At 38.4% G+C, this 23,953-nt stretch overlaps 1 protein-coding gene across 1 annotated transcript in view; it reads right to left on the bottom strand.

Annotated features, from left to right (window-relative positions):
* LOC134538552 (nuclear pore complex protein Nup85) overlaps window positions 1–18,840 on the bottom strand; it is an 89,309-nt gene extending 70,469 nt beyond the window's left edge. Inside the window, exons 1-3 of the mRNA XM_063379971.1 lie at window positions 18,615–18,840; window positions 10,672–10,774; window positions 3,625–3,814 (exon numbers count right to left, since the gene is read on the bottom strand). Of these exons, the coding sequence (XP_063236041.1) occupies window positions 3,625–3,814; window positions 10,672–10,774; window positions 18,615–18,635 (314 nt within the window). The 5' untranslated portion in view covers window positions 18,636–18,840. The remainder of the gene's footprint in view (window positions 1–3,624; window positions 3,815–10,671; window positions 10,775–18,614) is intronic.
* Between the last annotated feature and the right edge of the window lie 5,113 nt (window positions 18,841–23,953).

Below are 23,953 nucleotides of genomic sequence, written 5' to 3'. Positions count from 1 at the left end.
ACATACGAGACCATTCTTAGCATTGTCACTATGCTTGAACAAAAATTTTCCATGTATGATTTTATGACTCGTTTTAGAGATGAAAATGTCGCATGCACCTCACGATCGCTACAATAATTTTGTTTTCATGCTGTGACTAAGATGAGGCAACCCGAGAGCATTTTTTATTGGCCGTGCTGTTGCCCCATATTGCTGTAGAGTACACACCATGGCATGATCTTCTCATACAAACTCTGTGAAAGGAATAAATATTATTATAATTTAAGCTATAACTTAGATAAAAATGATTCAACCTTTAAGATTTCAATGCCAGATTAATTCTATATTTACAAAGGCAGCAAAGTAAATTTACAATATTTAATGCATCTTAAGTGTTTGCATAGGTTTGCATACAAGAATTCATTTTAATAAATAGCACAGGCTTATGTGACCAGAATCAGGAGTTGCTTGGCTTCTAGTTTGTAGCGAAGATTTCACAGATGTTTCGAGCGAACTTTCAGTCGCCATCAGGGTAGCGTTACCAATTGAGGTTCTTGGAAATTCTCCTGCCTTTAAATACTCTTACCTGAGAGGGAAGCGTTTCCTGATTAGCTGCAGTTTTGGGGGGGCCAATCAGAGCATTCTTTTCTTCTGGTTGGCTGGTTGGTTTGGTCAATTGGAACTGGTCTTCTGTGAATGGCTGGAGCTGCTGCCAAACAGTGGCCTCTTATCTTCTGGTTCATTGGGCTGTTTGGCCAATCAGAACTGACCAAAAAATGAGATGGAATCCAACTGAAACTCTAGCCGATGTGTAGTGGATTCCATTTTAATGTGGCAAAGGTCAAACTGGCAGGCTTCACTAGGGTTATAGAACATATCAGCAACTAGAAACATGAAAAACTACTATTTGTCATAACCAAACTCGCCATAGAAACCAGCCAGCATTGAATTCAACCAATTCTACACCATAGCCAACATCTCCCTATGCAAGACAAGATATATCCAAACAGGGAAAAAAACTAAAATACTCATTGAACATAAATAAAGAGGTTGGATACAAACTAAGTAGAATATCTGAACCACTTTTCAGAAAGCCTCAAACCTAGCTCAGCATCCAACAAAACACAGATCGCTTCTAATAGGCCAAAAAGCCCAGCCAACCAAATAAAGGAAGCCTCTTAATGACTCACAGCTGCAGCCAATCAGGAAACACTTTCCTCCCAAGAACCTCAGTAGGTAACTGCTACCCTGCAAGGTCTATGAAGTATGAGTGAAATCTTTACCTTCAACTCTGCTACAATACAAACCAGAAGCCAAGCAACTTCTGAAAATATTTTTTTTTTTTAATTCCTTTAACATTAACTGTAAAGTTATATGGATAACTGTGCCGAAATTCTGAACTAAAATATTTATATTCTATAATAATGAAATAACATAAAAGTAATATATGGCCTTTTGGAGGCAATAGCTCACAGCATTCATTTACGTACATCTTCAGCTGCGGCGCTCGTATTTCCTTCTCCGCCCCCTTATGGCCTGTATTGTCCCTCCCCTTGGCACATACACAGCAGTTTATATTTATTCTGGCGTAATGACTGTCTCCTCCTTGTATGGGTGTTTATTGCTACGATGGTGCTACGAGGTCTGATCATGGGCATAAGTAAATTCCATTAAGTTAAACTTGTACACAGTTATAAGATGACGATAAAATTCAGGTAAATAGTTTAATAAGTGTTTGTTTAATTATGTCTTGCCACCACCTTCTAAATTTTGTGTGGAGTTCTCGTTCATTTTGTGTAATATTGTTTAACCTCTGCTTTGCACTCATCCAAATTCTTGATTAACCTTCAAAGGCTTCTTTCCAGGGTTATATGGATATTTCCGTAACATTAGACTAACAATGCAAATTTTTCCTAAAACGAAAAATTTGTTTAACCTTGCATTGTCCTCATCTGCCATACCTCACCTGGGTCCTAGGGCCGTATAATCAAGTGTTTTCTAGTCTTTTAAAGTATTTAGTCGTTCTATAAATTTGAATGATTACCTGGTTCCTGTATCTTGGTTATTACATGTAAAAATGTTTAACATAAACATGGTTTGTTGAGGTCTATTGTATTCCCTTTAGGTATCGTAAACTTTAGTATACTTGCACACATGTTCGTGCTTTCTTTGACATTTTTTTTGCAAGCTGTATTTTACACTGATGTTAAGTCTTGAATATAAACTGTATAATATAATTCCCCAGACTTATCTCCCTGACTTTTCAATGTTTGTTAACAACATTTAAATAAATTTGGTTGTGTCCTGTGAGTTCACTGTTAAATCAATTTTTACAATGATATGCTTTCAGATATCCATAATAAAAAGGATCCTACAGGTTTTCTTGCCATGTGTTAGTATTCTTGTGAATGGGTTTGGAACCTCCACTGGCAGGATACAGTCACTGTACAGTTCACACTGTAACCTGCAATGACCACTAGAAATCTAGCTAATTCCTCCCCACAAGAATATATCAATCATTACATAATGAGATTATTTACTACAATATTGCTTTACAGTGTAATCAAGAATATTAAGTAGTACTCCAAAATACCATTTCACTCACCTACTCTAAAAAATTACCAGTGGTAGGCCTACTGTTATATTTGGTTCAGCATACAAATGCAAGAATATGAAATTGATTCCTCTTATACAATGAAATATAATAATTATTACATAAAAAATAACTTGCTCTTCACACAAAATAAGTAATTTATGCGTAAAGTATATAAATGCAATGAATGAGACTAAAAGTTATGCTTGCAAATTGCATATGACCCACTTAGATAGTACATAAACATTCCTAGAACAATTATTACTCAAATTGAATAATTTTACAAATTGTTATGAATTTCCTCTAACATCTATTTAATTAAAAAAGGTATCCTTAATCAGTAGCATTTTTTCATGGTTCCGCATGCATAATGGCCAACCCGACAAGTGAAAATCAGTCGACTTTCATTATGAGCACTCAGTCGCACATGACCTGACCATAACTACGAGACTTCTAACTCGTGAGCGGGGCTCTGGACTGCACCTGATCTTCGCTACTGCGAAAGCATCCAAAATGAGTTCCCAAACACATCCCCACAACCAGCAATACAACATTGGTTGGCAATTAACAGGGTAACGTCAGTACACTCCACGAAAATACTTTTACGTATTACCATTACCATGCAGAACACAAATATGATGTCTTTACCAGGTTCCAGGCCCGTAGCCATGCTGTATTTTATTAATATACATGATTCCAACAGACAAGTTCTCGGAACAAGGTGAGGCTGGGTTGAGTTTACAGCTGATGATTTAGTGTAACTGGACTCTTACATCTTATTTCTATAATGTCCAATATACATTCATTACAAATTAACCTACCAAGCCATAATTCAGCATGCAAACTGGTGGCTAGTGGATTGTGACAAGTAGAAAGCCAAACTACGTAAGGAGGGGTCCATGAAACATGTAAGCAGAGATGCGAATATTCAATGTGCCGGTGGATTGCTACATTCACTGGAATTCCAGTTACAGTAAGGCAAGGGTGCCAAGACGCAGTCCGTGTGTTGCGGGCATCAAGAAGAAAGCAGTGGTGGTAACAGGACTACCAACCTGTACATGGTGCTTAGCTTCCACACCTCCACACGACTGTCCACCACAGACACGCTCTTCATCAGCTTCTGTCCCTCCAGAAACGTGCCGTTCGACTCATTGATCAGCTTTCGAACTGTGCGGTCAAACAGCACCACCCTTGGCTGCAACTGCACCAAGTCGTTCGACTCGAACTGGGACCCCACCACATCTGCAATATTGCAGTCCCCAAGATGACGTTACTGAGCTACTAATGACTGATGACTAATTACAAAATGTGAAAGTTATGATTCAGAGCATGCTGACCCCCGGTAGTAGTGCAGTGGGGGTTGCCACAGTGCTCATGAGGCACCAGACACTTGTAAATGTTTTTTTTTTTATTTCTAGAATTGTGCTTATGAAATAATAATTCATTATTCACTAATTTAGGGTTTTTAGATAAAACAAAAAGTAATAAGTAGAGGCTACAAGTGAAGTTTTACAGCATTTAAAACCAGCCTACAAGATTCACATGGTTGCTCACCAAGTATTATTCTAACAGCTCATTTTTGTGTACAAAACATTTTTGGCTAATTGGCTGATACTCAATACAGCTAAATGCTGTAGGTGATGATGGAATGGAAATAAGCCAAATAAACCATTATGTTTGACTCTTTACTTAATACAAGTTTGTTTTTATTTGGTTGTGGAATTGTAAAAAAATTGTTTTCTATGTTAAAATCTAGGTGATAATTATTTTCTGTTAATTGTAATGAAGTGTCACACGCAGACTCTCCAGGTAGACCACTTGCCGAGTGCTTGTGATGTGTGTGCCCCTAGAGCGCCTAGTGGCTCTCCGGCCTGACTCGGTATTCGCCCGCACGAGACTCGCCGATGACGAAGGCTACAAGCTAGAGTTTGCTTAAGAGTAGTTTGATGTGCATGCCCTGTCTCTCTGCTGTTACTTGCTTGGGGCAGTCAGACCGTGGTCGTCCCCAGTGTCAAGTGCTTTAAACTGTCATATGAGGCAAGCTCGAGTAACCCTGAACTAAGCTTCTAATCCTCTTGCTGTGACTTGAGCACAAACACAATAAAAGGCTTAAAATGTTGATCACTGTTCTCTTTACTTTACAAAAATTGAAACACAATGATATTACAATATCCAAAAAAATTATTATGGCCTGGGTGAATACACAATGGTAATCTATATTCACTACCGGGGTGCACCTCCGAATTACCCAATTTAGATAAGATTCATTACGAATGAAAATACAATACTGATTACAAAAATTAAAATACTGTCGTGATTTGATTTACAGGTCATTACCGCACATCAATATGCGCTAACCCATGCTTCCATCTCATGGTAATTATAGAGTCTTTCAATCTTGACGTAAGCGTTAACATGAATACTGATACGTAATGTAATTCCCATGCTGGATACAAGAAAGACAAACTTAATTTTACATCGTTTCACAAAACGGTTGGAGAAAAGTTCGATATCACTACGTGTGATGTCAAACTGTCTTATGGCTCGTGACGGTAAATTAATTGTACAAAATCTCATGTAAGAAACACTTAAGACTTTTCCTCGCACCACCCTGATGTTTTCAATAGGCCTGCGTGAAAACCTCCTGCTTGCAGCCTGCTTGCATTACAACTACTTATAGCCTGAACCAAACATAAAGGCTGTGCCAACTTCTCATTCATACTAGATGTAATCGTCTGGACTAGCAAATAACTTCCCAGAAATGCACAAGATGTAAAGACGATTTTGGTTATCTATCGGCATGGCATTTGTGCATTATACTGCAATTATTTCACAAAAAAAAACACAACTCTATCAGTCATGACGAGGTTGATCTATAACTGTTGGATCGAGTTTGTCACCGCTACTACTTGGTAGCCGCTTAAACATGCCAAACGCTGCTGTCTCGATACCCGAAAAAGTTTCCACACCAGCTTTCCTGCATTTAATTTCGTAATGTAATTCCTTTAACAAAATGTGTCGTTAAGGACAGCTCAGCCCAAACTGCATTGCAAAGCAATGACTGGTGCAGTAAAAATATCCACGCACTTACCGTTCATGCCACTAAGTCCAACACCACTAGTCTTAATGCGGCATGTGCTAACGGAAATTACAAGCCGGATGTCTGGCTCACTATACCCATGCACCTCTTTTACTTATGATATTGGCACTGTAGTCTCTGCCAAAGTGCCAGCTGCCAGGGCGTGTAGATGACGTCTCATGGATAGTTGACGCAGTCTGAGTGGAAAAAAGTCCGGTGCATGACCACCTTGGTTAGCAGCTCCAATCCAACAGGCCACAATAATGGCAACTACTCGCGTCGCCGCGCAGTGGTTACATATAACGACGAAAATTATGGTACGGCCCTTCACACAAACATGGTGAGCAAAACACAGAAGCTATGATGCACGCTCTAGAAAATATTCTTTAATCGTGTCCTGCTAAAAGTCTTAATCGTGAGTAACAAACAAATTAGGATTAAGAGTAAATACAAAAAGCAAATGATGCCCTTAGTTACATAATTAATTAAAATTACATGATAAAAACATATATATTGTTGTTAGTTGAGCCTTCTGTAGGCAACTTAATTTAGGGTCGTGACTTTGACCTACATGCCTTCTCTGTTGACTGTGTCGGTTGTTGCCGGTCAGTAGCTGGGCTTTGTATGAGTCTGCCTTATTGTCACTATGTTTAATTTGTAGGCACGTTTCATTTCTTAACGTTGCCAGTCATTGGCGGACTTGAAAATGTATGAGGACTTGGTATTGTTACAATTTAATAATGTTGTGGGGACAACTACTGGGTAAGTAAGATATAGCCCAATTAAGTTTTATTACACTGTTTTATTGATTACTAATATTTACATACATAATAAACAATTGTTCTTAAAAAGTCCTAATCATCAATTACTCACACATAAAAATATTTATCATCAAGTCACTCAGTGTCTGCCAAGTTCCAACAGTCAGCACTCCTCACTTGGCCGCACTCCTCATGAGAGACTGTTGCCAAACTCCGTAACCGAACTCCGTCACCGAGCTCACCGTGGAACTCTCGCCGCACTCCTCGCAAGACACTGTCGCCAAACTATCGCCGCACCCATGGCACTCACGGCTCTCACCGTCGTGGGACTCTGTCGCCCCAGAAACTGCAGTGGAGGCCGGCGTCGCTGCTCAAATACCTAGAGATGCCCTTCTCGAACAGACGAGAGGGGCTGATGAGTCGCGTCATCCCTGGCGACCCGACGCCCGAACGGTCGAGAAGGGCGTCGCTCGCTCACGTCACTTTACGCGGCGGCCCGCAGAATTCCCAAGGCCGCTCAGCGACCGATAACGGCGCGGAAGCAGGACGATGCGCGAGTGGTGGAGGGGGAAGGGGGTAGCGACGACCCTTGTAATCTGACCAGGCATGCGTGGCATGCCTTACGCCAGTGTACAGCCCGTGGCACAACACGTGACACCAGTGTGTGTGCAGGGCCGCCAGCCAGCTACGAACCTGGTCTCTCACGATCAAACATTATAATTCTGCTTTGTGTTTATTCTAATGTGTTTGTGTGTCCATTTCAATGCTTTGATAACCTTGTAGTTGAACTTGCAACTTTCAGATCTTTTGGCGACTGTGATCCTGAAAATATATACATTAACATAACTTGAAACTTACCTCTCTCTTCATCTCAACTAATAGTTTGAGCCTCCTCTCTAGTGTGTACAGACTTTTAGGAGTGAGAAATGTGGTACAATAGTTTATGATAGTCCACCCATTGTGAAGAGTAAAAATACCTCTATCTCAGAACAATTATTTATGGAACTAATTTAATACATTTAGTTTATCTTTGAAGCATTTTTTATTATGTTTTCAGTGTTTTTTCTCTACACTTCAATATTTTGCTTAGTATAGTTCATATTAACTTCAGGTTTACTCTTTGCTTATCAAGAATTTGTTGTTATACTAGTAGACCAGTAGGAAGTTTTGTTTCTTTTAAGCATAAATGCAGAAATGAAGATTTTAATTTATTATGTGTAGTATTTTCGGTACTTGGTGGATCAAACTGGATTAATCGACTAAGAAACTGAAGCGTATGTGACGAAGAATATGCTAATGAACACTACTACATAAAACATTTTATGGAAATTGATATAAGAAAAAAAGCATGAGTAATATTTCCATACCAGCTAATGGACTGAAAATTAACATGAGCAAATCGACGAAGTTAAACATCACAATAAACTATGAAGTAGGACTACTGGAAGCAGCTAGACGACACCGCTGAGGGTCCAGACCGAGAACCATGTGCAGTCCTGGGAGCCAACCACACCGAGGTGCAGAGTAAGGATCCAGCTACACGTCTGTAGACCTAGCATTGTCCTACTGTAACGCCCCTCGTGCCTCAAAATTATATTATTTTAATTTAATAAAAAGGCCTTGGAAACTGCTGGGCAAAATATTAAGAAAATTAAAGTTATTTACCAGAGGGGGCACGAGGTGGTGAACAAGACAAATTTCACACTCCCTGCATCCAAGCAACTTGGGAGTTCGTGGATCGTTATATGGAAGAAGGTATATGATAAATAAATACACTACATAAATAATTTGGTCTATAGGCTTCCCTGGTTTATTATGAAGAAGTTTTGTTTTTGCATTATTTCGATATCACAATCAATATCTTAACAAGTAACAAAAAATATGGGGGCGCCCCGAAATTATTTAAAACAACAAATATTCAACTTTAACAACAAACGATTACATAAACAAAAATTTAAAAATTAGAAGTATCACACCAAAATTTGATTCGTCCAATGATTACATAGATAATTAATTTCCTTGATTCTACATGTTCTGGAGGATTAAGTTCTTAAATCACTGCTCGCTGGTAGGCTATTCATTCGGTTAATGTAGTTCGTAGATATAAAGGGGGAGATGTTTATTTTACATTATCACCCGGGTCTTCACGGTAAGACGTCGGGTCGGGAAAGATCTCTTCTAACGTGTCTCGGAGTTTGAGGTCCAGGACCACGAGCTGGGAGCAATTTGTCTCCCCAGCACATCGACCCTGTCTGAAACACAAGTCAAATTCAAAACGAATTAGACCTGCTTCCAGACAGTCATACACAGTCGGCGCGAAAGGCCAACAAACAGGAACTTGGGGAGGAGAAAAAAAATCGAAGCCGGATTACTCTCACCAAACAGGGTGTAGATTCCGAGCCTCAAGAGATGTCTCGCGCCGACATCAGGATGGCGCGCACCGAGATACTGCGAATGACACGGAAGAAACCAAATTTTTAGTAAAATAAAAAAAAAATTTAAAATCTAACTAAACATGACTTTCTCTAATGGCTACTGTACAAATGGTATTACATCCCTCAAGACCGTTGACTACATTCTTAATAGAAGTCGTTTCCGTCATAGCCGCACAAGAGACGGAGAGAAGTTTCGCCCGAACTGCTGCGCGGTTAGTAGCCAATGTCAGAGTCCTCTCATGGAGGACCACGCTCCTAATTAAATTGGGCGGTCAGCTCTAGGAAAAAAGAGGGGAAAGGTTCGGCTCAGGGCCGAAAACATGCGGAGGTGCCAGAGTGGTCGTGACAACAACACGACATGCGCACTCTCAACCGGCGGTAACAGGAAGCTACAAAGAATCGACTTCTACAGGCCGCGAGAAGGAAGCATATGGCCTTATGGCGCCGCGGCGCTGCTTTCTAGCGGCGTAAAGGGGAACTAACTGAGGCGGTGAGCTGATTTGCCACCAGGTGTCACGAGCGTGTGCTCTACACGCTGGCGACCAGGCCCGAAGTTGCTTTTTCTGCCGCTAGATGTTGTGGAGGTCTCTGTAGGACCCGGGGGAATGTCCTTGAAGCAGGCCATCATCTTGGCTAAGTTCACGTCAGGTCACTGCTCCTAGCATAATTTCTCAGAACTAAGGTGGGTGGGAGAGAGGGGAGGGTGGACAGAAAAACGCCACTAAGCTGGGAACGCAGGTCCACTGGAGACCCGTTCATGACAAGACTCGCTATTCTCAGCAGGCCTTTAAGAAGTAGCAGCTTGCAGCCCACAAGCTGCTCTATGCAATTTTGGTCATGCAGGGAATTAATATTACAAACCCGGGACGTGACTGCAGGCGAGAAAAATTTCAACCGGGCTGACCATGTCCACATTAGACAGCAAAATATCCGATAGGCCCCTGAGAAGGTGCTTCAGTCCACTGGCACAAAGTTTAAACACGAGGCGTACACCGGCCTAACAAAGAGTAAATCACTCCCTTAACAACCAGATAAATTAAAAAAAAAATTTCCAAAAATAATTTAAAATAAAAAAAAAATTTAAAAGGGTGTCGAAATGCCTAATTTCCAGCACACTACCAAGGAATGACTTTGAGAAACAAATTACAAGTAAGATTGTGATAGTTAGACATTGACACTTCCTGAATCTAGCAAAGCTCGCCTTACTGCATGTAGGTCTCTGGCAACAATCAGACTACAAACTTAAATCTAGTAATCATAACTTACCAACAAGAGTAATTGTTCTTGTAGAGAATCAACAGATTGCATCACTGAATAACTTATTTAATATATTTGTAATATTTGCATTTGTGATATTAGTTGAATGAGAATATTGAGTTGAAGTCTATTTAATACTAACTTTTATCTTGCTCTTTGTCTTAAACTTTTTCTACGTGTGCTTGTTTGTATGATCACCCAGTGGTCCAACTGATTAAATTTATTTTGCTTGCCTTCATCAAGACTGAGCATAGTTTGGTCATTTAATGTAAAATAGTGTAAACTCAGATAAATGATTACGTTTATTTAAAGTCAGTTTGATTTGAAACCACTGCCCACCACGGATGGAATGGGAATGGCCCTGCCCAGGACAGACCTGAAGAGTACCCCGAGATACCCTCAGGCCACTTGTGAACACCTGGATCACCTTGGTGGGAGGCGACTGTCAGACCATTCAACCAACACTCTATCAAACTATGATCCAAAACTAGGTAGAACTTAGCATACAAATAATTAAAAATGAAATATTTGAGTAGAGAATGCAGTCGGAGGTGCGTCGGGCCGTACCTGAGCAGCCAGCGACGATGTGCTTGTGCTGGAAGATGCCGAGTGTTTCGAAGGAGCCCCACACGGCGGCCACACTGCCGCTCTCCTCGGCGTCTGGGTTCACCTGTCACACAGCGCACACCACGCTCACTCCTGTGGCCACTAGACCAGGGCACGGGAGCTCCCATACTGCGTACTTGAATTACAACTAACCTGACAAACAGTTCAAAACAATACTACCGGGTAAACTTCTTGAAATATCACAATGTCATTTTACAGAATCATTATTAAATAGATTGAGAGCAAACCAAAATTACCATTTTAGAATTTAACTTTTTCTTCTTTCTGAAAAGCATCTATTCAAGAAAATTACCGTTCCTAGTTTTATAGTACGCTTATATGACATCTCCCATGATTTTATAATAATTTTCTAGTCAAGCAGCTGATGCCAAAAAAAACACTTCTCTAATCCTACTAATATTATAAACGCGAAAGTTTGTAAGTATGGATGTTTGTTACTCTTTCACGTAAAAACTACTGAATGGATTTTAATGAAACTTTACAATAATATAGCTTATACATCAGAATAACACATAGGCTACATATTAATATGAAATTCCATCCTTAAGGAGTGAAAAAGTAAAAATTTCATTTTATAACAGAAAAAATCATAGGTCATAGACATACAAATAGTGAGCGAGTGTCATTTCTCTATGTCTGCCACACGATCATACACATAGTAAGGTCTTGCAAATTAATATTTTTCTCCTTGGTGAGACCAGTCCGCTTAGTGGAGCTCGCAGCGGCTAGCAAAACAAAGGTGCTAATAACAGTTTGGTTCTTAACTTCATCAATAGATAGTTGCCTTGAATTTTAAACACACCTTCGTTCAATGCGTTTGTCATGTCTTTAATTTTCGTTTGTTTGTGCCGTATGGGTTCCTATACCATTTATCCGATTGCGATTAAATTTTGGTGAGTTGTTGTGCGGATGCCAGTGAAGGTTACTGAGACGGTATAACTATTTTGAAATAGTTAGAGCATGAATCGTTTCAAAAAAATGTGTTTATTTCATATTACATAGCGGCACTTCGTCTGTTTTTGTTGTCTAAGTGCGCACGCATGAGACAATTTATTTAAATATAAAAGAGAGACAGAGATAGAGTGATATATATACAGAGTGAGAATGAGAGAGACAGAGAGATAAGTTGAGATAGAGCGAGGTATAGAGAATGAAATGGGTTAGATAAAGAGATAAATAGAGATAAAGAGATACATATATAGATGTAAAAAGAGATAAATATATATTTAGAGATATGGATGGATGATTTGTATATGTGTAACTACTTTAAACATATTACAAAACAAACCTGAATGAGGCATTGCAATGCATGCTGAGCATTAGCTAGATAATGGAATCATTTCAACATTAGTAATCTCTTATTTTTCAGCTTATTTCTATAGTGCTTTATAAAGTCTAGATTACATACAGACCACCAATTTTTCGATATATACAGGTAAATAACTACACACTGACAAAACAACGTCTGTCGGGATATGAAAGTGATATAAATTATTTTGCACACTTGACATTCAAATAAAGAAGACAATTACTAACTACATCTGATTTCGAAAAAGGTCCCCTTCATCCTGTTTTCAGCCCGGGCAACGCCGGGTACTGCAGCTAGTAGGTAATATATATTTTTTAAATAGCATATCCCAGAATGTATCCATGAGAGACTGCCCTACTGTTTTCTTGAAACTAACTGCACTTGTACCAGAGATCCTTAGGAATATAGTGTAGCCAAGACAGTTTTCGAAAAGAGAGCGACTTTAATGTCAGTACAAAACAGCCGTGGGGCAAGACTATTTTCTAATTTGTTTTCCATTTCAAATGAATATTGTCCAAGGAAGGTCTGGAGTAATCATAAACACTATTTTGGAATTCTATTATTTTTTTTACCAGCAGCCGCTAACCTAAAAATTTTCCGTTCAAATTTATTCCAGAATTTTTTATTTAATAAACAAACTATTTAAAACTTTTAAGCAAATATCTCTGAAGGGTGTGTCACCATCCTGGAGAAACGAATATTGATAAATTGATTGAAATTTTCCACTTGCAATTAGGCCGACATCCAGTGGCAAAGACTCCCCTTAATTCACTTGCCCGCCATTCCTCTCTCGCTGTTCTCTCCATGAATTACTGCCTACCTCTTTCCATCTGCCTCCATTCCATCTTAAGTTTCCATTCGTGATTTCTCCTCCCTTTGTACCCACCTTGTGTACTCTATTTCCCAATTGTCCCCAGCCCCCCATTTCAGTAATTATTGGACGTTGTATTTTTTTAGAATGGATAGAAAAAAATCTGGAAACATGGTTTTCACACACTACACATGTCCCTAAATGTACTCCAAAGGGATTGTTTCATAATTCCTACTAATTTGTGCAAAAATTAAAATTGTATATCTTGCATTACAATACCTGTGCCTTTATCTGCCGCCGCCATTCATTGTTTACCCGCAATAAATATAAATGTATGTTTTCCATATACTAGAGACGTTCCAGAATTAACCATGAAAGAAAGGTTTCTTAATTCCTACTGGTTTGTGAAAAAATAACAATAGCTTAGATTGCAATACCTATGTATTCACACAATCGCCATCATTCATTGTTTACCCGTGTGGGTTTTGTTTAAAAAAAACTTTTTGAGAACTTTAGTTAGTGTAGGTGTTGTAATAATGAAATTAGTTTAAATAATGACTGTATTGCAATAGTAAAGAATTTTTTTTGCTTACATTTCATGTTTGTTTTTTTTTTATTAGAATAAATACTTGCATTACGAAATGCATTTAAAATATATACTATTTTGGGTTACGTTGTAACGAAAAAGTCTAATGGGAGCGAAAAATTTGAATTGAATTGTTAACATTGTTCATTTCTGAGGAATACGTGCTGTGCACTTAAGTAGCTGACACATTGAATTTTATAATCTTCCAGGGAATTCTTTGATTACAGCCATTGTATATTCTGTTTGATATGGCTGGTGTTTCATGTATACAAGTTTATCCCTGGATCCTGAAGACTTCATCCTGATGCCATGATCCTGTTAGCTTGATCCTGTAGTACATGATACTTGCTGTTTTAGTTAGAACGTCGGAAGATACTGCACATAAAAGAAATAGTGAAATAAGAAAAAATTAATATAGGGTCATTCCATGTCAGTTCAACCACACCATGACACCCACGTCTCAGATTTTGACGAAACTTGGCATGGTTGTTCTATTCATTGATGTAAGTAACCATACCAATTTGTTTTGCTCTATTTCAAATGGTTTAGATTTTACAGCCCCTTAAAGTTTATGGATTATTGGAATTTTAATCATCTGGCCGCCGTTAACTAGATGTGTTGTCCGATGGAAAAAAATTCATATTTTTTTTATTTACTAACCATTTTGTCTGAAAAAAATTTTCAGTTTGGATCAATGTAGCAGGAATAATATAAAAAAATGAACAAAACTACTAAGTGTTTATTTGGAACCATAAAAAAATCTCAAAGTGTAATTTTTATGATTATCGAAACAAAATGTAGAGTTTTACGGAAAATGGTAAATCTCGTAAAGGGAAAAGGATAATCATGAAATCTCTGTTTTGTTTTTGTTCTAAAAGATATGTTCTACCTCATTAAACAGTAAGATTCGTGGTATTTTTACTCCTTTGATATTTTTTTTCACATCAAAACACTAAAATGTTACTTATTTAATTTTGGTTAAAAAGCTGCTTTGGCCGCTATTTGCCTGCCTGCCTGTGTTTCTGAATTATATACAGATGATTAAAATACCATATTTTCCTTTTGGTATCCAACACACCTTTTTATAAAATAAATTACCTTACTTGCTGCTTCCTGTTTCCCATGCTGTCAAATCCTGTATTCCTGCCATGACATCAACCTGTTCCCTTTACAATCACAAATATGAACAGAACTGACCTCAGTAATGAGATTGCAGTTCAATTTAAATATAATTATTAAATTACACTACATAAAACATTAGTGTGTTTATTTACACATGCAATACTCCTATGTTACTAAGGCTTACAGTACTTGCGGTTGTAACGCTGTTAGGTTATTGTATTTCAAAATTCTTCTAGATTGTCAAATTTTGATTGGATATTTGTCATACGTTCTTGTTCTAGGTTCTTCCAGTCATTGCTATGGCGGTTCCACCATAGCAATAATATGAGGAATGGCACAGCACATGTATCTTCTTTCTTGGGCCAAAAAAAGGATGGTGATGGTCCGCCGGGATGAAGAAACTGTACCGTGACATCTTTTTGTTCAGCATTTATCTCATTCACCATGCCAAAGTACCAGAAGCTGTCATAAACACAAGCAATAAAACATCCAGGGTACAAATCTTCTAATTTCACGAGATAGTTTTGCTGAATGCTAAATAAATTTAAAACAATAGCTGCTTTTTCATCCTTGCTAATTCTTAGAGCCTCAATTCTTTGTAAATCATTTTGTGGCTGAAAGTTGTGAAATGATCTTGTCCCTTGAAGAGTTTGAACAGCTTTGAAGCAACTTTCCATAGCAAGACGAGTCAATTTAACTGCTTTTCTAGTAATAAAATGGAAACTGATATTTTCAATCCTGGTCTTGCAGAAGTCAAACAGTTCAGCCACTGTTATAATTTGTTTTTCCAGAGGTCGTTTAAGACTTTCCCTACGAGCTATGCGTTTTACAGTACCCCCTATTCCGTCGCATTCCATTTTGACATGCCTGGTCGCAAAAAATGACCACTGAGCTCTCAGTAAAAAATATCTCTCATGTAGAAACAGAGAAGCTGGTATTGTCAACATTTGAATGTGTTTTTTTTCTTGATGCACCTATAATTTCCTTTTTAATAATGTTCACTAGTTTATCCATGTCTTCACTGTTCTGCAACATACTTTTTTCCAACAACTTTTTTTCATCTGGTAGATCAACTTCAAGAAAAGTTTCAATTTTGATTTTACTTTTTCATGAACTTTTTGTAGCTTTTCTTTAGCATAACGTGATTTGCTATGATGACCAAGTGCATGTAATTTCATGAAAGGAAGAATTTAGCTCGTCATTTACAGTATTTTTTTGAAGTTGGTTTAGTTCATCTCTAAATGTTAGTCCTATATCCTTTGTTTGTCCATTCTCGTGCTCATCATTACTTTCAACCTTGTCAGCTTCTTTATATTTTAAAAGTTTATTCCTGCAAAACGCACAAAGTTTCTGACCAGGTTTTAACCTCGTACCTTTTTGATAAGATGATTCTACTCTGTTGAACAGTTAAAACACGAAGTGCTTTTTTAATAACAGTTTTATGTCTTTTGAAAGGATCACAACACACCTTTTGTAAAAATTCATACTTCTTTAAAAACACACTTTCATGGTGAAGGCAAACCGTTGTTAACTTGTTGGATTCACATCTTAATGTCAAAAGATTCAAATCTTCTTCAGAAAGTTTTTCAATACCTTGTATAGACTTGTCCTTGACATAGTGTAACAGATGGCAATCACTTTCAGTAGTTTCTCCAACACTGCACTTTTTCTCCATTGTTCAACAAAACATAACAACAATGCACTTTGGTACTCATTTAGTTTAATAAAAACACATAAATACTATCAATAACGCTCATTTACTGAAATGCTTAATTGACTGTTATGTATAAGCACCAATCTTACTTCTTTCATGGCAACTGCCTGTGACGGACTGACATGGAAGCTATATTAAATAATGCTGCTGTGAGGGGAAGGCAGGTTCGGACATGCACAAGGTCACTCACAGCCCGCCTTATTCTCTCACTATACACGGATTTTATCAGTCGCTGGCCTTATGGCTTATCTCCTGGGAAGATCTTGCATCTGGATCTGGAAGAGGGTAAGCACAGAAGACGGGGGAAGGGGTGTGTGAAGTCAGCAGCCAGGCACAAACACAAAAAAAATAGGTAAACTACACTGGCAGTTGTTTACGTATTTGCGAGTGGAAAAGGAACAGGATGGTGTTATGGCACAAATGCAGGGCTTTGACAGCGTGGGAAACAGGAAGCAGCAAGTAAGGTAATTTATTTTATAAAAATGAGTGTGGGATACCAAAAGGAAAATATGGTATTTTAATCATCTGTATATAATTCAGAAACACAGGCAGGCAGGCAAATAGCGGCCAAAGCAGCTTTTTAACCAAAATTAAATAAGTAACATTTTAGTGTTTTGATGTGAAAAAAATTATCAAAGGAGTAAAAATACCACGAATCTTACTGTTTAATGAGGTAGAACATATCTTTTAGAACAAAAACAAAACAGAGATTTCATGATTATCCTTTTCCCTTTACGAGATTTACCATTTTCCGTAAAACTCTACATTTTGTTTCGATAATCATAAAAATTACACTTTGAGATTTTTTTATGGTTCCAAATAAACACTTAGTAGTTTTGTTCATTTTTTTATATTATTCCTGCTACATTGATCCAAACTGAAAATTTTTTTCAGACAAAATGGTTAGTAAATAAAAAAAATATGAATTTTTTTCCATCGGACAACACATCTAGTTAACGGCGGCCAGATGATTAAAATTCCAATAATCCATAAACTTTAAGGGGCTGTAAAATCTAAACCATTAGAGATAGAGCAAAACAAATTGGTATGGTTACTAACATCAATAAATTGAAAAACCATGCCAAGTTTCGTCAATATCTGAGATGGTGGGTGTCAAAAATAGTTTTTTTTGGTTGATTTGGTATGGAATGACCCTATAGTAGGTTAAACAAAAATATTTTTTATTTGACTTATGATCATAATTTTATATAAAATGACTATACTTTTTTTATGTACAGGATCTTTCAAAGTAATGAACTAAAACAGCAAGCATCATGTACCACAGGATCATGCCATCAGGATCAAGCCTTCAGGACCTAGGGATAAACTTCAAAGTATAAAACAAAGAATTAGCATATTTTTAATTCTCCATAGCTGGCTACAGTTGTTCTAAACAAAGAGAAACACGATCACGGGTAAACAATGAATGGTTACGGCAGTATGAAAGCACAAGTATTGTAATGTAAGCTTTAAACTGTTATTTTTCACCATCCAGTACTAATTAACAAACCATATTTTCAGGGTAAATTTAGGGACGTCTTTAGTACTTGAAAAATACATTTTTAATTTCTAATTACTGTTTGTTTCACGAAGATGTGAAGTCCATTGCTGGTATAGTAATGTAAGCTATAAACTATTATTATTCACAAAAAAGTAGGAATTAAGAAACCATCCCTTTAGGGTAAATGTAGGGGCATATGTAGTGTGTGAAAACCATGTTTCCAATTTCTTTCTATCCATTATAAAAAGCTGTGATGTCCGATAACTACCCCCTTTTCCAATTATTACCCTGAACAGCTTTACCAACCTTTCCACCCTCCTCCCCTGTAACATTTTTCACCCCAGTTTTCATATGGCATATGTATCCTCCAAATACCCATGATCCATCTTCTGCTCTGTGCTGAACATCTTCTGCTTCGTATCTCCGAAACTAGGAATAGGTCCCAGACCACTGCTGCATACTCCACCGTCCTGCTCCCTGTAGGGTCCTGACAAGCAGTCCCGGCGAACTCCTCTCCCTACCACCTACTGTACCTGTTCAGACCATCCCAGGTTGTTCTCAAGGTTATTACAATCCTGTCTCCTGTATTCTGTCCCTTCCAGCAGTGAACTTCCTTCGATATACCTTCCTCTTCCTACTGAACCTAACCACCTTCGTCTTACATTTATCGAACCTGTTTTCCAGTGCACGGCGTCCTAGCAACACTACTTACAAAAGGTATCGTCGTTAAATATCACCCGGCATAAACCCAACTGCAAAATGCAAAATAAACTTTAAAACAGCTGCTTAACGTTCAAATAAGTTAAAACAAAAATAAAGTCAAATTAAATTTTAACTTACTGATCTCTTTACAGTCCCCATTGTGAACTCAAAATTTAATGCAAAGGTCACAAATTAAGTGCATACATCGAATTCAAACAAATATTTGAGTCAGTGTTCATTAAACTTAAAAAACAAAACAATTATGAACAAAAAACAAGTAAACGAAGTACGTAAACATTCGCGCGAAATAATATTTTACTACAACCATAGAACATAGCTAGAACTTTCAAACTTTAAAACCCATAGAGAAATTTTACTGACGTACATGCAGCGAAATGAAAATGAAATATAACCAACGATAACTATGTATTCCATAGAGAAGTGATATCTACAAAGTATTTTTTTTTAACACCAATAAGCTTTAATATAGTATTTTTAATTAATTACATAGTGAACGGCTTTACGCTCACGCTCAAAGGGTCAATCTTTAGTCAACCATCTTTATAATATATTTGCTAATCACAATTTTTTCTTTCAATTTTACACTCATTCTTTATGCGGGAAATTACACTCATGCCAGAAAAACATCCTGAACACTGACCTGGAGTGCATCAAACGACTCGTTAAAATAACAGTAAAATAAATTGTATATCAGTTATTTCATAGACTATGCATACAATTTTATGCACGAGCTGTGCGAAATCATTGATCAAAATTCTTATATCAAAATTTTCTAAACATTTTAGCCACTTAAATTTTGCACATTTATCTAACATCTATTTGTGCTGAAAATAAGTATATATTTTAGCTATCTGGCAAATATTTTGCAGCATGAAAATCATTTATTAAAGTGAAACTTCCTTACTGAGGTGGACAAAATTTTCGAGTGTTTCGAAAATTCCGATCACATAAGGGGAATAGTAAAGTACATGGTGGAGGAACCAGTAGAGCAGGAGAGTGCATCAGCGGCGACGTCACTCCAACGTATGTGCTGGCGGTCGAATGAGAAGACGGCATGTTGGAGGGGGGAGATAAGTAGTTAGCATAGCATGCTATATGCTGGTTTAACGTGCAACGCCACTGACCTCCTGACATTTTAGACCACCATATTGTATTGCCACCCAATGTCTATGTCTTTAATAGGATAAAGGGACACAGAATATACTATTTAAGAGTGTAACACTGTATTAGGTATTGTAAGTTCATAAGGGTATTTGTATGTTTATAAATGTTTTTGTATCATGAATCATTAGTATTATGTAGAAGGAGAACGTACTGCTCGAGGTTTGGTTTCGGTGTCATTCGCACACGATCGGCGGTCGAGCTGTGTAAGGGAGCAGAGGAGTAGCGGTAAGGCAGTCGGCAGCTGACCTTAGTGCCGTTGTGGTGACGTCGTCCAACCGAAGGCCACCCTAAAGCCCGACCTGCAAGCGCCAGAATTAGACCCCGCTAACAGAACGCACCCCTAGCCATGGCACACCCGAATCAGGCGAGAACCGCGGAGCAAAGGTAGGATTAAAGCCCATGCCTTAATCGACCAGACAACACGATTCCAATACACTGTAAATTCAATGTAAATTAATTATAACACCACTTTTAATTAAAAACCCCGTGCAAACGAAGTGTGATGTAGGAGTGCCCGAGTCACTCACGGATGGATTTTTATTAATACATTTGTGAGTGCTCCCCTTGCGGCCTTCAGCCTAAGTTAAATAAAGTAGTGTGTGACTTAATTATAACCGCCCCAAATTTTTATGTATCATTCGCCACTGGAGCAGACATCAAGCGACGAAGTCTCCAGTGTGACTCACATTATTCAAACTTAATTAATGTAAACTTGTTAAATCCAATTTCCGAAACGTATGTATGTGTTAGGTTAATAGTTATTAATTAATGTGTGAATTTAGAGCCACTTACTATCTTTTATAAATATAATAATTTCCGAATAACGGAACTTTAGAAACCTAGGCGCGAGAGGACGCGGAGCCCTCCCCTCGCGCCAGGGCCAGACGCCAGTACCGAGCGACTCGCGGACCGGGACAGACGTGCGTCCCACGGGAAGCCTTCACCCATATTCTGCACCGATTTCACTCCTGGTAATTATAGTCACTCTCCAAAACCTTTTTGTAATTAACTCCGCGTGTGCGCCCGGTCCTTTTACGGTGTAGGGCCCATCCCAGCCGCTTAAACGTAAACTCCCCGCACAACACATTACGCGGGGCAGTGGAGCATATGACTCCTGCAATCACAGACGTATGGTTAATTGCCGAAGTGCACAGGCCACATCAAGACTTTTAACGAAGTTCATAGCGAGCCGCGGTCCACACAGGTGGGCCCGAGCGTCGCCGTTCGTAATTTACGGGATTAGCCGACTCTAATCGAACTCTCCCCATCAACCTCGACTGGCGTGAGGGCTTAATCTTAGTGACGGCGCATCAGAGCGCCCAGTGTCAAACTAGTGTATTTTGTGTAGGGAAAATAGTGTAACTGTAACTGCAAGTGTAACTGCCAATTTTTATTAAACGTCCACTCCGCACACTCCGTGCGCTACGTGTATACGACAGTGCAAACCAGACTAGTGTGTGTTATTTGTGAATGTCCCCAACCCAGTTGGGGATCAGCGTGCTATGCTGTGTAGGGCCAGTAGTGTATCAGCAACCAGGGATCCCCAACACCATGACCACCGCCGCCGTTCCTAGCGGGCCACGCAGGGGCATACGTACCCACCGACCCACCTCGTGGTTAACCACCGAGTTAGGCTGGCGCCCTCCCGGACACGTTTCACGTAGAAAACCAGCCTTCCCACTAGGAATTATGCCGGATCTCAAACACAAGAATCCTGGCGACGGCAAAGCAAGAGTAAAATATAGAGCGAACTGTACCTACTTAATACAAATACAGATATTTTAGTAAAAGCTTATCATAATGTACAACTGTATTGATTGATTAATAACACTTGCCATTGAGCTTCCACCCGGTGGCAAGGAGTCTCTCCCCCCCTACTCACTCAATTCCTGAAACCTCTTCAAGTCCTTTCCTCTTCTCACATCCAGTATCTTTCCCTCAATCCCATTCCACTCCCTCCCCGTCTTCGCCAGGAAATACTTGCCTTGTTCTTTCCGTTCATCTTCACTCTCTCTGAATCTTCCGTCCATGAACCCTCCTCCCTCTAGACACCCCTTTGTTCAACCTGTCTCCCCCAGCTCCCCTCACCCCTTTTCAGCCTGCTTTCCTCCTCCTGTGTAGTGTCTCCCACCCCAGCTCCTCCATCATCGCTGATGGCGTACGCATCTCACTAGTCAGATTGAATTATATAAAGTTTGACAGTAAAATATGATACTGTGTTGTGTTTGTGAAATGCTTATTTTGATTGTGGCTTGGCTTGAGATAAAATATAAAAAAAAATTTACAATAGTTTTGATATTTGGTATCAGCAGCTATGTGATGCAATTCCATCACAATATCAATGTCATCACTGTTCTGCTTATTACCATCCCTACATTTCTACAGGACAAATGCAGGAAAGTTGGGGTTTAAAGGTGGGAACATTAAAAGTGTTTTTGAAAAATTCTTGCTGTGGGAAAGATTGATTAAAAACAGCTTCATGTGCATGGCCTAGTTTACAATGGATGTCACAAAAAATGTTGAGAATGAAAAGGGAAAAAAAAGTACATAAACATTAGCTACTATTGGCTTGTTCGCCTTGTGATGATCCATTAAACCAATGAACAAAAATGTTGTGAAGTTGTTTTAAATTAAAACTGTTTTACAGAAGATTGATTTATTCAGGAAATATTTTGGGTACCATAAAAGTATGCTAGAATCCTACCAATTGTACTATGCTAAACACACAACTTACAAACTGTATCATATAATAAACTTCAATAAGCACAGGCTGGGCCCCCAGAGCGCGGCAGATGCTGCGTGACCAGGTGGGTGGGGGGCGGGTGATAGCTAGAGAAGCCTCGACGCACGGGAGAGATAGAGGGGACCACGAGGGTGTAGAAAAGCTGACGTGGTCTCAGGCACGGGAACGCGTGTGGTGAGAGCTGATATTCGGTGAGATGAGCCAGACCGTCTGAAGATGCAGCCGTCCTGTCGGGCAGTATGTACTAAGCACAGAGCACCTGAGCCATGCTATTTGACTGCATACATGAGATCTAGCGCGGTTGCTGCTCCCAGAGTTATTGGTCCCTGCTGCTCACTCAAGCATCTGGACAGGGTGTCCTACAGGTCCATGAAAGAAGTTGCCAAACTGTGTGATTTAGGTCCGTAAAAGGAATTAAAATTAAACAGCTGTAGGGATACATGAAGATAGAAACTATACAGAGGGATGTAGAAAAGTCATAGTTAAAGATTTTTATTAAACAAAATATTGTAGGCCACCATCTTGTTTTTGTCTATTACGTAACTAACAAAAAAAAATTGAAATTTTCAAATTTTCAAAAATTAAATAAAAAAAAACATTATGCATCTAGAATTATGTGGAATGATCTAGAACTTTTTGGAATGACATTTTTTTAATGTTCAAAAATTTTCCTGAATGTCTTACAATATTTTTACGAAATTCTACAATTTTTCTATTAAGATTGTTCCCAAATATCCTCAAATTTTTCCTAATTTTCTTGAATTATTTTGATCCATCCAGTATTTTCACAAATCTTATAAAAAAATTCCTGAATTTATTAGAAGGTTTTTTTTTTTTAATTCTAGAATTTTTCTGAAATGCTCTAGATTTTTCTGTTACGTTCTAGAATTTTGGGAACACTTTAAAAAAAAATTTCAAATTTAATGGAATTTTTTCTAATGTTCAATATTGTACTAGATTTTTCGGGATACATTTTAATTATACTAGTTTTTTTTTTGGATTGATCAAGATTTTCCAGAAAGTTTCACTTAGTTTCCTAAATATTTTAGAAACTATTTAAAATGTACTAGAATGTTTCAATTGCTGGAACGCGATTGTCCAGGTCGTGTACTTGAGCCTAAAAATGCTGTATCTGTTCAGTTACATTGCAACATGATGTATTCATTGTCTCTACCTGCTCTTCTAGATTAGCAGTACGTTCGAGTACACCATTTAGTACAGTGTGGAGTGTTGTTAACTGCTTTATGATTTCATCTTCATGTTCCTTGCATTTACAGTACACTGCTTCTTTACAACCTGGTATTAGGTTTGTGTATTCCTCAGAACAGCTGTGTGTTGTTCGTGTTGTTCTAGTCAGGTTGTAAGCTGGACTATACTCTCAGATAAGTTATCCAAGAGTTGGTCTTGCATATGGAACCTTGTTTCTAGTCTGCTTTCGAAGCTACTAAAGCCTGCTGTTCTGCTTCAAGGAAATTTTTCCTGAATTCCCCAACTTGACAGTTAAGTCTGCTGTTCTGTTCAGTGAAATTTATCCTGAATTCCCCAGCCT

Source organism: Bacillus rossius, chromosome 13 (genome assembly GCF_032445375.1).
Source record: "Bacillus rossius redtenbacheri isolate Brsri chromosome 13, Brsri_v3, whole genome shotgun sequence".
NCBI classification, from domain to species: Eukaryota; Metazoa; Arthropoda; class Insecta; order Phasmatodea; family Bacillidae; genus Bacillus; species Bacillus rossius.
Note: the sequence above shows the minus strand (reverse complement) of the source record. Positions and strands in the feature narration are given on the sequence as shown.